Source organism: Scylla paramamosain, unplaced genomic scaffold, assembly GCF_035594125.1.
Source record: "Scylla paramamosain isolate STU-SP2022 unplaced genomic scaffold, ASM3559412v1 Contig78, whole genome shotgun sequence".
Taxonomy (NCBI): domain Eukaryota; kingdom Metazoa; phylum Arthropoda; class Malacostraca; order Decapoda; family Portunidae; genus Scylla; species Scylla paramamosain.
Window position 1 is genome coordinate 284,978 of NW_026973743.1, and position 13,582 is coordinate 298,559.

At 36.0% G+C, this 13,582-nt stretch overlaps 1 protein-coding gene across 2 annotated transcripts in view; it reads right to left on the reverse strand.

The window, feature by feature from the left end:
* The window catches only part of LOC135098734 (calcium-dependent secretion activator-like), a 152,590-nt gene that overhangs the window by 36,143 nt on the left and 102,865 nt on the right, over window positions 1-13,582 (reverse strand). The window contains exons 6-8 of one of the 2 annotated variants that reach the window (XM_064001126.1): window positions 5,876-6,020; window positions 1,016-1,122; window positions 671-848 (exon numbers count right to left, since the gene is read on the reverse strand). In XM_064001126.1, coding sequence (XP_063857196.1) covers window positions 716-848; window positions 1,016-1,122; window positions 5,876-6,020 — 385 coding nt within the window. In that variant the 3' untranslated portion in view covers window positions 671-715. The remainder of the gene's footprint in view (window positions 1-670; window positions 849-1,015; window positions 1,123-5,875; window positions 6,021-13,582) is intronic. The other variant, XM_064001125.1, reaches the window with a different exon arrangement.

Sequence of the window (13,582 nt, forward strand, 5' to 3'; positions counted from 1 at the left end):
CTGCTTTGGGTTGGTCTTGCCATTTGTAGCATGCAGATGCTGCTTCATGAACTAATGCCTGGAAGTCCAGATTGCTGCCACTACTTAATAATGTTATCAGTTGAGATCACATCCAAAAATTATGATCAGATGATTCTGCTTAATGCATCTGCACCATGCACTTAATTTTCTGTCAAATTATAGCAGTGGTGATTAATGAACATAGAAAGAGTTTGCTTTTACATATTCATAAATGAAGGTGTGTCTTATAGGTTTATACATTTTATATATCATAAAAGCAGCAATTAGTCATACTGTATAAGTCATGTAAAAGACTACCTTCCTCTCAAGACAAGTTAAAAGAAAAATGTCTCTCAGCACCAAGAGGTGTGAAAGGAACATATTCCAAAGGATTTTCTTTCATACAAGAATTTTGGCTATGATTCAATTAAGTGCAGCACTAATGAAACAACATGCATTGCAATGAGCAAAAAATAAATGCTAGATTTTTTTAGCAACAATAATTACTTATTGGAAAAAAAAAAATATTTGTGTTGTTTGATGCATAACTAATGTCTTAATAAATTTCAATAAATAATACTATTTATCTTCTTGATGATGTTTATATCTAGAGATCAAAGAATTTTGCAGCCAATATATATGAATATCATCCAGCAGAATGTATCATTACCTGACACCGTCTCAATGTAGTCCACTGTATACCCGTCCAGCTGCATCATCTCTCCGTGGGTTCGCTTGTCTTCTCTCTGTAGCTACACATGGCAAATGTGTACTGGGACACTTGTACTAAACAAAAATACCGTTTCTTCCACTTTTTCCAGCAACTCTTCCCTAGAGCATACAGATGGCTGTCGAGTGAGATTTTAATAAAATTTAACCTTGTGTAAAGAAAAAAATGGATGAATTTCATGACACTCATTATGCAGCTTGCAATACAAGTATTTAATAATATATCAATAAAAATACATACAAGATTCAATAGCCATACAATAATGATGATAATGTAAACACTTACCCACAATGTTTTAAGTTTTGTGGTTTATCCATTCTGACAGCAATCTTAATTCTAAGATTATTTTCAGGTGAATTTTTTGGAACTTGCATCTTGTACCATTCAGGTACCTGCAATGATAATGACATCCTTATATTTATGTTCATACTCTTTAATGTATATAAAATGCCACTATGTTACAATGTTTTGTGCCTATACTTTTATACAGTTCCTGATATCATACATCAAAATCTAACTAAAATTATCTTGAGAACTATAGGGAATTATTCTTCTCAGTTTTAAAGGTTACTGAGTGTAAGACAAGAGAGACAACTGTGGAATTTGAAAAAGAAGCTGAATAATTGTTGGTATTTCTAGGAGGTAAAATTTGATCTTTATTACAAACTGATATATAAGTTCTTGTATGCAGCCTTTGAATGTCGATTATTGTGTCATGAATAATTCAGCCTCTAATTTATCCATTATATTTCTGTTGGCATGGTGTCTGTGCCTTTTATCACATTCTGATGGTCTTTCAAAGAATTTTATGATTAGAAATTACACTTCTGAAGTGGATCAGCAATAACAATTGTCTGAGAAACAGGAGAACAGATTGAAAGCAGATGCAAGTGTCAAAACACCTGAACCTGTTTTTATCACATGTACATACATTTACCTGATGTTAAGTTGGAACCAGTAACCTGTTCAAAAAACCTACTTTCACTGTGTTCATCTATTGCATTGGAATCAGATGATGATAAGACATGTTTCATGATCAGAGTGGTGGATGGCAACAGTGCCAGCCTGGTTGCAAATCAGTGAAATTTGAAAATGATATGACAAAATTATTTTTGTAATCTCAGTTAACAGGAAGCTTCAAAGACTCCTATGGTATTATGTACTGTAGTGTTCTTTGTTAAATCATAAATGACCATGTAGATGGTGCCAAATTGAGATTTCTTAACTGCATTGTTAAATAGTATTGACTACAATAGCATCAGGCACATATTTAGGTGTCAGCTTAACTTACAATCTTGATTTTAATTTGTGGAGACAAACAGGACTTCTCAAAGGATGTGATTAGAATCTATCCATCATTAAGAACTAATTGAAATGAGATATATGTTTAAGTTGGGTTTCAAGCAAAGAATCCATAAAGGAATGGCCCCAGTCATGTGGTGTAGATCACACTGTATGCTCTAAAACATTCATGCATACTGTTATAATCCAGCGATTCTTTTTTTTCTTTTTGAAGATACCAATGACTGGAGAATTATTTTGATTTCAGATAATCAGTGTTACCAAAATATGTTAATCATATAAATTATTTGGATCAGGACATTAATGCAATGGGTGCAATATGTAGCACCTGAGCTTTTAGTTTAGGAAACTAGAAAAGTACAAACATTGATCTATGAACATGGCAGGAGGAGGCAGTAGACACCTGCCGAAACGATAATTACTCCCAGTGAGGTCTAAAGCACTGTTCAGGGAGTGCTGTGAACTTATCATTAAACTCAGCTGTGACCTCACTGAACGTTTCCCTTTGTGTCTCACAACACAAGGGGGCAGTCACAGCCTGCCCTCTAAAGACAACTCTCTTCCTCCACACAAAACTACAAGCACCTAATAACACACACACCCTTCACTCAAAAATTTCAAAATCATCATGCCGATTCCTACACCAGCCTCGGAGTCCCTCGGAGTCGGAGTCTAAGATCTAATTTTCAATCTGTAGAACACCACCTCTCCTCTTCTAAACCTCATCTTCTTTTCCTCACTGAAACTCAGGTGTCTGAGGCAACTGACAGTAGCCCCTTTTCTGTTCCCTCCTACTTTCTCTATCCTCATTTTCGATCCAAAGCTGGATGCTGCGTTTATGTGCGCAATGACTTAACCTGCTCTCGTGCCCACGCTCTTGAATCTTCTGAGTTTTCCACCATCTGGCTACGACTACAGAGTCACTCTCATACTAAATTTATCTGTGCTGTATACCTCTCACCTAACTCCTCTGATTATAAGAAATTCTTTGACTACTTAACTTCCAAAGTGAACACATTCTGACCCTCTTCCCTTTTGCAGAGATCTCCATTCTTGGAGACTTCAATGTTCACCACCAGCTTTGGCTTTCCTCTCCCTTCACTGACCATCCTGGTGAACTAGCCTACAACTTTGCTATCCTCCATGACCTAGAGCAATTGGTGCAACACCCTACTCGTATTCCTGACCGTCTTGGAGATACGTCCCAACATTCTTGACCTTTTCCTGACCTCTAATCCTTCTGCTTATGCTGTCACCCTTTCTTCTCTGTTGGGCTCCTCTGATCACAATCTCATATCTATATCTTGTCCTATCGCTCCAATTCCTCCTCAGCATCCCCCTAAGCGAAGGTGCCTCTGGCGTTTTGCCTCTGCTAGTTGGGGGGACCTGAGGAGGTATTTTGCTGATTTTCCTTGGAATGACTACTGCTTCCGTGTCAGAGACCTGTCTTTGTGTGCTGAGCGCATAACAGAGGTGATAGTGTCTGGCATGGAGGCATACATTCCTCATTCTTTTCTCGTCCTAAACCTTCTAAACCTTGGTTTAACACAGCTTGTTCTCGTGCTGTAGATGAGAGAGGTGGCCCACAAAAGGTACTTAAGCCTTCCATCACCTGAATCTCATGCACTTTATATTTATGCCTGGAACCATGCCAAATCTGTTCTCCAACTAGCCAAAAACTCCTTCATTAACAGAAAATGTCAAAACCTTTCAAGATCTAACTCCCCTTGTGATTTCTGGCATCTAGCCAAAAATATCTCCAATAACTTTGCTTCTTCTTTCCCTCCTCTATTTCAACCAGATGGCACCACTGCTATCACATCTATTTCTAAAGCTGAACTCTTTGCTCAAACCTTTGCTAAAAACTCTACCTTGGACGATTCTGGGCTTGTTCCTCCTTCTCCTCCACCCTCTAACTACTTCATGCCACGTAATAAAATTCTTCGCAATGATGTTTTCCATGCCCTCGCTGGCCTAAAACTTCAGAAGGCTCATGGACCTGATGGGGTCCCTCCTATTGTTCTCCAAAACTGTGCCTCTGTGCTTGCACCTTGCCTAGTCAAACTCTTTCAGCTCTGTCTGTCAACATCTAACTTTCCTTCTTGCTGGAAGTTTGCCTACATTCAACCTGTTCCTAAAAAGGGTGACCGTTCTAATCCCTCAAACTACCGTCCTATTGCTTTAATTTCCTGCCTATCTAAAGTTTTTGAATCTATCCTCAACAGGAAGATTCTTAAACATCTATCACTTCACAACCTTCTATCTGATCGCCAGTATGGGTTCTGTCAAGGCCGCTCTACTGGTGATCTTCTGGCTATCCTTACTGAGTCTTGGTCATCCTCTTTTAGAGATTTTGGTGAAACTTTTGCTGTTACCTTGGACATATCAAAAGCTTTTGATAGAGTCTGGCACAAAGCTTTGATTTCCAAACTACCCTCCTATGGTTTCTATCCTTCTCTCTGTAACTTCATCTCAAGTTTCCTTTCTGACCATTCTATTGCTGCTGTGGTAGACGGTCACTGTTCTTCTCCTAAATCTATTAACAGTGGTGTTCCTCAGGGTTCTGTCCTGTCACCCACTCTCTTCTTATTATTCATTAATGATCTTCTAAACCAAACTTCTTGTCCTATCCACTCCTACGCTGATGATACCACCCTGCACTTTTCCATGTCTTTTCATAGACATCCAACCCTTCAGGAGGTAAACATATCACACAGGGAAGCCACAGAACGCTTGACTTCTAATCTTTCTAAAATTTCTCATTGGGGCAGAGCAAACTTGGTATTGTTCAATGCCTCAAAAACTCAATTCCTGCATCTATCAACTCGACACAACCTTCCAGACAACTATCCCCTCTTCTTCAATGACACTCAACTGTCCCCCTCTTCTACACTGAACATCCTCTGTCTGTCCTTTACTTATAATCTGAACTGGAAACTTCACATCTCATCTCTAGCTAAAACAGCTTTTATGAAGTTAGGTGTTCTGAGACATCTCCGCCAGTTTTTCTCATCCCCTCAGCTGCTCTGTACAAGGGCCTTATCTGTCCATGTATGGAGTATGCTTCACATGTCTGGGGGGGTTCCACTCATACTGCTCTTCTAGACAGGGTGGAATCAAAAGCTTTTCGTCTCATCAACTCCTCTCCTCTAACTGACTGTCTTCAGCCTCTCTCTCATCACCGCAATGTTGCATATCTAGCTGTCTTTTACCGCTATTTTCATGCTAACTGCTCTTCTGATGTTGCTAACTGCATGCCTCCCCTCCTTCCGCGGCCTCGCTGCACAAGACTTTCTTCTTTCTCTCACCCCTATTCTGTCCACCTCTCTAACGCAAGAGTTAACCAGTATTCTCAGTCATTCATCCCTTTCTCTGGTAAACTCTAGAACTCCCTGCCTACTTCTGTATTTCCACCTTCCTATGACTTGAATTCCTTCAAGAGGGAGGTTTCAAGATATTTATTCATCAATTTTTGACCACTGCTTTGACCCTTTTATGGGACTGGCATTTCAGTGGGCATTTTTTTTATTAAATTTTTGTTGCCCTTGGCCAGTGTCCTTCCTACATAAAAAAAAAAAAAAAAAACATACAATTTATAAGTTTTCAAGGCTATGAATAAAATTATTTTATCCTTTGTCCTAATGTACAATTGCAAAATTCATACTTATAAATGAAAATTTCAAAATATTTATCTAAAAGCAATGAAATGTGCATTCAAAGAAAAAATATTAAATTTTAGTAATGTTTTTAAAGAACATAACTCACTTGTATGAAGACCAAATAAAGTTATGGCAAGTATGAATATTTACAAAGAGAAATTTTCAATAAAATTTCTTAACTGACCTTGGATGACATGGCTGTGGGATGTAGAACAACCTTGCCTAGTTCCTTATCATCTAGGGAAAGCATAGATGCTGATTCTGTATACAGCTTTACTTTGACACCAGGTAGTGGATGTGTTGTTGTGAAATCCCCTTGTGTGTCCCACCTGCAAAAAGACAGAACATTAATGACTAATCTTTGCTTAAATAATTCTTTGTTATCAAATAATCAAACATGAATGGTAAACTATATACTGAAAATCTAGATGAGGTGCATTGATTGGAGAATGGGGTATACCACTAGAAGAATAAGAATAGGGATAGAGCAGCAACCATATGTGCTAAAAGAGGGAAGTTCACATTATTAGAGAGTTGGATCCAAACAAAAGATGATCCACAGATATACCTGGATAAGAGAGTAGACATGGGACAAAGATGATAGATTATGGAGATTTCATCAGAACACCAAAAAAGGCATGCCAGATGCCAAGGTAATTATAACCACAATGAAAATTCAGATCATTATGATGAGATAAAAATTAGCATATGTGAAAAAAATAAATTAACAACAATCAGAAACCAGAGAGAGAGAGAGAGAGAGAGAGAGAGAGAGAGAGAGAGAGAGAGAGAGAGAGAGAGAGAGAGAGAGAGAGAGAGAGAGAGAGAGAGAGAGAGAGACTGGTGATGAAGGAATAAAACCTGAAAAAAAAAAGTTACTAAAGATTTGTGTCACATGGAGAATTTTAAGATGAAAATCTGGGGGTGCATTTAGGATATCTTCAATAAAACTATAGTACTAACATTGATCAAGCAAATAAACACTGAGACCGAAAGACATGAGAACAAAAGAGCACAAATGGAAAGGCATCATGATGAAACAGAGGCCCATTCAAGTAAAAGAATGTGGCAGATATGACAATGTAGGGTTATAAAACACAATACAGTACAGTACTTTTGTTTGCCTTGGAAGGATAAGATCAGCATTTTATATCATAAACCAGAACTTAGCTAAATATGAATCATTAAAGCTATATAAATACAGATTTATAGGGATAATACCTCAACTGGTTTTGCCTATTCCTTCCTCTCTAAGTACAAACAAATATGTGTGATGTGAGGGTCAAGAAATTACATTACTGTAATTCATACATTAGTAAGCTTGTTACTTATGTTGAAGATAATGTTGCTGGTAATTTTCAAGCCCAAAAACTCTAGTCTTACATCATTATATTTGTTTTGATACTTTAGTCAAATATGGCATGTGATGTTTTAAGTGGTTTTCAAACTAGAAAACTATAGTTTTGCATTTGAAGCCTTACACCATCAAATTAGTTGGTTTATGATGATCAGATTTGATTGGGTAAGAGAAAGCATTATAGCAAATATATATAAATATATTAAATATATAGCAAATAAATATAACAAATATAGCACTTGAACATTTATATCATTGTTAGTTGTTGTACAGGTGATCTTTAGCGTTATTTCAAAAATAGAAAATTCAAGCTGAAAATGTCGAATCTGAAGCCTTAAGTCTGTATTTTTGTTAATCATAATCAACTAGGATCAGGTTAACTGCCCTTGCAAGACACTCATGCATTCATAAGATCATTAGTTGTCATGAAGATTTTTTTTTTTATTATTCTATGATAATGAACTGTGATCAGGCCAACTAGTGTTCTAGTGAAACACTCACATCAAACTTCCTAAGCCAAGCTTTCTATCATCTCAGCAGCAAACTGAATAGCAAAATGAGCTTTAGTACTAACATTCTTGTCAAGGAGACTGGATACCCATCAGAAAGTAAATAACACAATTGACTAATGAGGAAATGTGGGATATAATGAATACAAACAGAAAATGGAAAGAAAGTTGTTATGCAGTGACTGGGAGTACAAAGGTCTCCAAATGATCTTGGGATCTGATGATCATCATTATCCTGATGTCCAAAGTGCAATAATTTGTCCTGGTAACAGGTACAGTTCTCGGCTAAGAACCAAAGATTTATCCTGCCTTTTGATAAATTTTTCACTGTTTCTATTGAGCATTCAAAGGGAGCATTACAGTTACAAAGAATAAAAGCATTTTTGTGTGATGTTAATGCACACATGAAGAGGAAAACAAAAATGGATAAGTTTTAGGATACCAAAGAGTGAGACAAGAGCTGCTAAGCATGGTCTTATCTCACATGCTAAGCATGTGTTATAAAATGTCTCAAACCCGCCAGATCTGCTGAGTGCGACTTAGTCCTGCCTTAGCAGATGACAAGATTTAAGCCACCACCAGAGGTAGCTCAAGCTGGCTAAGACAGTGCTCAGACAACAACAACTAATATGGCTGACAGAATTGGGTCCATGTACAAGCAATTGTACTTAAGTCCAAGTCCAAATACCTGGATATTTTTCAAGTACAAGTACAGTCACTTTACTACATACTTGAGTCCAAGACCACAATAATTCCAGTCACAGATTCGTAAAGCACGAAAGGTAGTAGTTTTCATACATACACATTAATGAGTACACTGTTAAAAGTGGGATTCACTATTAAAAAGTAAATGGAAATTCTACCTTTATTCTATTTTAGGATGACAGTAATAAACATATTCACACTTGTTGAGTAATGTGGTGCTGTACTGCCCCTGTCTACTGTAGCATGTTACCCATTGAGAAAATACTATTTAATTATGTTCCTTTATCATATATTACACTACAATATCATAGTACTCAATGTACATATTTAACCAATATTATCATCACAAAGTTCACTGGAATCTATATACAGTATATAACTTTTGATTCAGTGCAATATACTTGTTTGTACTGAATGTACTTGGTATTTCCAAGTACTTTGTATCTAAGTACAAGTAAAAGTAACATTGAATTTTTAAACTCCAAGTACAAATACATGATTATCTTTACTTAAGTCCAAGTCCAAGTCCAAGTAAAAGTACATGCACTTGTACCCAACCCTGATGGCTGAACGTCAACAAATATGAAGACAGCATCCAAGGACCTTTTGTGAATGAAAGAATGTTCTCAAAAGTATGATGACGCTGACCTTATCAAGAGATGCAGACTGAACCATGAAGGAATAGTTTTTGTGATGGATTTACTGAGAGGGAACTACAAAGTCGTACTGATTGCAACCATGCTAGCAGTCACCCCAGAAATGGCCACTCTCAGATATTTGGGAACTCGAAAAATGCAGTTGTGCAATGGTGATTACTTTGAACTGTCAGAGTCTACAATCACCAGGGTTAAATGCCAAACTCTGAATGCTTTAGCTACTCTAAACATCGTTGCCCAATTCATGGAATTTCCAACAGACCCAGCAGAAATTTAAAGCAAGCAAAATTCATGGCTATTGCAAATTTCCCAGGAGTAGTTGGGATAATAGATGGGACTTATGTGAAAATTGTTACCTCTTGTGAGTATGAAAATGAGTTTGTGAATAGAAAGAACTATCACAGTGTCAATGTTCAAATTGTATTTGATGCAAATTATATGATCCTTGATATTAATACTAACTTTCATGGGTCTGTTCATGATGCAAGGATTTTGAATATGAGTGAATTAGTCTTGCCAGAGTAAGGGAGCATGTGAGACTGGGATTTGTTTTGATTACTGGGAGATGCATTAGGCTTGTCTCAAAAGTTCACTAACATTAATCATAACCAAGTAGAAAATACTGATATTTATAGATATACCATTATTTACTGTTGTATGATCTATTTATGGCATATTCATGTAGAAATAAGGTACTTTTGTTATTTGCTGTTTTGTCTTCATGCTTTCCATAAATCTGTTTGGACTTTGCCTTTCCTTAACTGAGTCATGGCTCAACAAGACTCAACCTATTGTATAAATAAGTCTTAGCCAGAATGGCTCAGCTAAGTACATTGTAAGTCAAAATTTAAGAAATGTTAAGTTTTTCCTATAAATACCAGCCAAGGATCTCAATGGTACCAGTCATATATAGTAAATAAATAAGAGGAAAAGAAAACAAAGACTAAAAATATTGCAAGGACAAAGTATAAGGAATGGAGCAAGAAGAAACTCTTTTGGTTACCTCTCATGAATTTTTCATGAAGCAAACATCAAAATAAATTATCAAACCAAATAATTGTCATGAAAAAAAAAATAAATAAATAAATAAAAATGAATAATACGTTACTAAGGTTCTAAATTTTACCGTGAAAGTAGCAAATCAAATACATACATATAATCTGTAAGTGATTATTCAGTACTTGATGAAAAATTAGGATGCAATATATGGTTCCCCTGCAAAATTATTACTACCAATATTGTTTCAAGTATTTTTATATCTTACAGAATACTTACAATAAATTATTGCACCATTAATAATTATCAATCTGACAAAGACTTTTGTCTTACCTCCTGAGAAAAACAATTTAAAAGAGTGAAAGTAAGGTTAAAGATACATATCTCTTCTACATTACCTACATAGTTAATACATAAAGTACAATGTTCTTTTTAAAAATAATTTCAATTATTGCCTGGCAAACATACTTGGGATTTCAGTTGTTACTTGTAGTATGATCAACAACTTATTGTCTTCTATTTGCTGCAATGGGATTCTTAATCTTATTTCTCACAATATGTTTCAAGCAAATTTATTTTACACTATTTCACAGTAAATGCAGTGCAGCTTCTACATTATTACACAACAACAAAACTAGTTCAATGAAGCACAAGTTTAGTTATCTAACTCCTAGAAAAAAGAATATCTATGCTCTTTGTCTGTGCTGTCTAACTCCAGTAATGAATATAAAACCTCAAGAATTTACATTAAAAAAGGAAAAAGAACTGCAATGATGCTGTACCAAGTTTAGATCAATTCCATCTGACTTATCAGTAGTCATTATGCCACAATCAGAGTCATGTACACTTTATGTTTGGTGGTACACTTTTATCAGTGTGATCTCAATTTCATAAAGTACTACCAAGGTACTCTCAAAAGCTGGAAAATAAACAGGAACTGATTGCACAAAGGAGAAATGCCTGTGGCATTACGTGTAGAATCTATGAACTATAGTGCTATGTGTTTTTTTTTCTGTGTTTAACTGCTTTTTTTGCTATTTTTTCAATGTTAAAGTTTCACTTTGGAATGTAGTAGTACCTCAACTTACAAGTTTTTCAAGATATGAGCTATCACTTGAACAATTATTTGCTTTGAGTTGTGATCCAAAATTCAATATACGAGTGAACCTCAGCTATGCCACCGCTAGCTGGCACAGTGAGCACCACATCGTTCACTTCAATTGTTTTCATATATTTGTTATTTATAAATGCATTTTCTTATAGTAAACCCTCAATACAATGAACACATGAGAGAGAGAGAGAGAGAGAGAGAGAGAGAGAGAGAGAGAGAGAGAGAGAGAGAGAGAGAGAGAGAGAGAGAGAGAGAGAGAGAGAGAGAGAGAGAGAGAGAGAATCATTGGCCATTGTCAAGGTCACTCACTGGCTGTCACACAGCCACAATTCATCTCTCAAACATGCAGTTGACTGTGTCAGCCAACCCTCCTGCATTTTAAGAACTAAGATGTTCATAAAATAAAGCAAGCATTCAATAATTTTGAAATATGCTGTAATTTGCAAAGTCTTATAAAATAAAATGAGTGTTTGATAGGGGTTATTACACAAGAAATTTGGTAAAGAGGTTTGTTATATCAACAGTTTACTGTCATGTTTTTATATGAGAGAAAAAAAAAAAGTGTTTTTTGGGGCCTGGAATGGATTAATAACATTTCAGTTAATTTCAATGGCGAAAGTTTATTTGACATATGAGCAAATTGAATTACAAGCTCTGTCAGGGAACAAATTAAACTCATAAGTCAAGGTACCACTGCATTTACACTTAAGTGACAGATATGAAGGAACAGGAAGTTTGTATCAAATACTACTTCAAACTTAGCAAATGTTGCAAAAAATTTACACAATTCTTAAAAAAGAAATTTTGTTATGATACTTTGGGCCATATGCAGATTATCACTGATTTAATCAGTTAAACTTTAACTACCATACTGCTGAAAATATTGCAAAATTATTCTTGAAGAGTGTAGGTAATTTATATGTAACATCTGCAACATTAAGGTGCTGTCATGCAGAACCTGGCAGTTCATTTTGTCAGATGAACTTAACATGAAACAGATTGCTGTAACATTTATACTATTGATGTTATATAACAACCATAACCGATATTGGCTGGAGGTCTACACAAGACTAGTGAGAATTCAAAAGCAATCAGAAATCATCCAGATTCCTTTTTCAAACTTATACCAGGCCACCTGGTATTATTTATTTGTAAAGATTCTCAGGTTTAATGGAGTATTTCACTAATTTCCTTGAGTCTATATGTATGTCATTATTTTCTATCAAACTAATCTTTCTTTAAGTTTAATGTTTCTGTCCAAACAGGCATAAAAATAGTTTAGGTTCTTCCCTACACTCATCAACTATTTTCTCCTGAAATCTCTTTTTTACCTTCATTCTTTCCTTCTCACCTTCAGATATTCATTCCTTGCTAGTTTAAATGCAACTCTGTAATAAGCCTTAATCACTGCTGATAAAGATGTTAAGAGATTATATTGATGATGATGATGATGATGATGACACATGAGATCAAAATAGATAATGATTATGTGATGAGCAGCAGAATCATCATCATCATTACCTCTGATATTCAGCTCCGATCACACAACCCTGGTCCACACAAATGATGGACATGGGAAAAATATCCAGGACATACTGTGCAAACAAATTCTATACTAGTGCCACAGCACACTCCCATCTATAACTGTTGTCCTGCCTCACTCATTCCTCTTTCACTTCTTTCCTTTCCAGACTAAATGGACCTCTTTCCTTCATTTGAACCTCTCAGTCAACTCATTTATATACACAAATCTTTCTTTCATCTCCATTCATGATCATTCCCTATTCATATTTCTTACTGAAATCACGCCAAGCCTGTTCTCCGACTAGCCAAAACTCTGTCATTAGAAAATCTCAGCCTTTCTACATCTAATTTCCCTCATGACTTCTGGCATTTAGCCAAAAATATCTCTGACATCTTTACTTCTTCATCTTTTTCTCCCTTACTTCAAGCTGATGACACCATTGCCATCTCGTCTATCTCTAAAGCTGAACTCTGCTAAAACTCTTGCTGAAAATGCAATGCTAGATTATTCAGGTCTTGTTCCCCCCTCTCTATCCTTCAGCTATTTCATGTCTCTCATTAAAAACTTTTACTAATGATGCTTTTTGTGCTCTTGTTGGCCTTAATTCTCAGAAGGCTTATGGATCTGATAGGTTCCCTCCTATCATTCTCCAAATTGTGCCTGCTTGCTTGTACCTTACCTGGTACAAGCAACTCTGTTTCTCAACATCAACCTTTCCTTTCTGTTGGAAGTTTGCCTACATTCAGCCTCTTCCTAAAAAGGGTGACTGCTCTAATCCTGCAAACTACTGCCTTATTGATTTAATTTGCTGCCTTTCTAAATTTTTTTATCTATTCACAACAGAAAGATTCTTAAACATTTATCACTTCACAACCTGATATCTGATTGCCAATATGGATTCTGTCATGGCCACTCTACTGGTGATCTTTTGGCTTTCCTTACTAAGTCTTAGTCATCCACTTTAAGGGATTTTGGTGAAATTTTTGCGGTTGCCTTAGATGTATCAAAAGTATTTGACAGAGTCTGGTACAA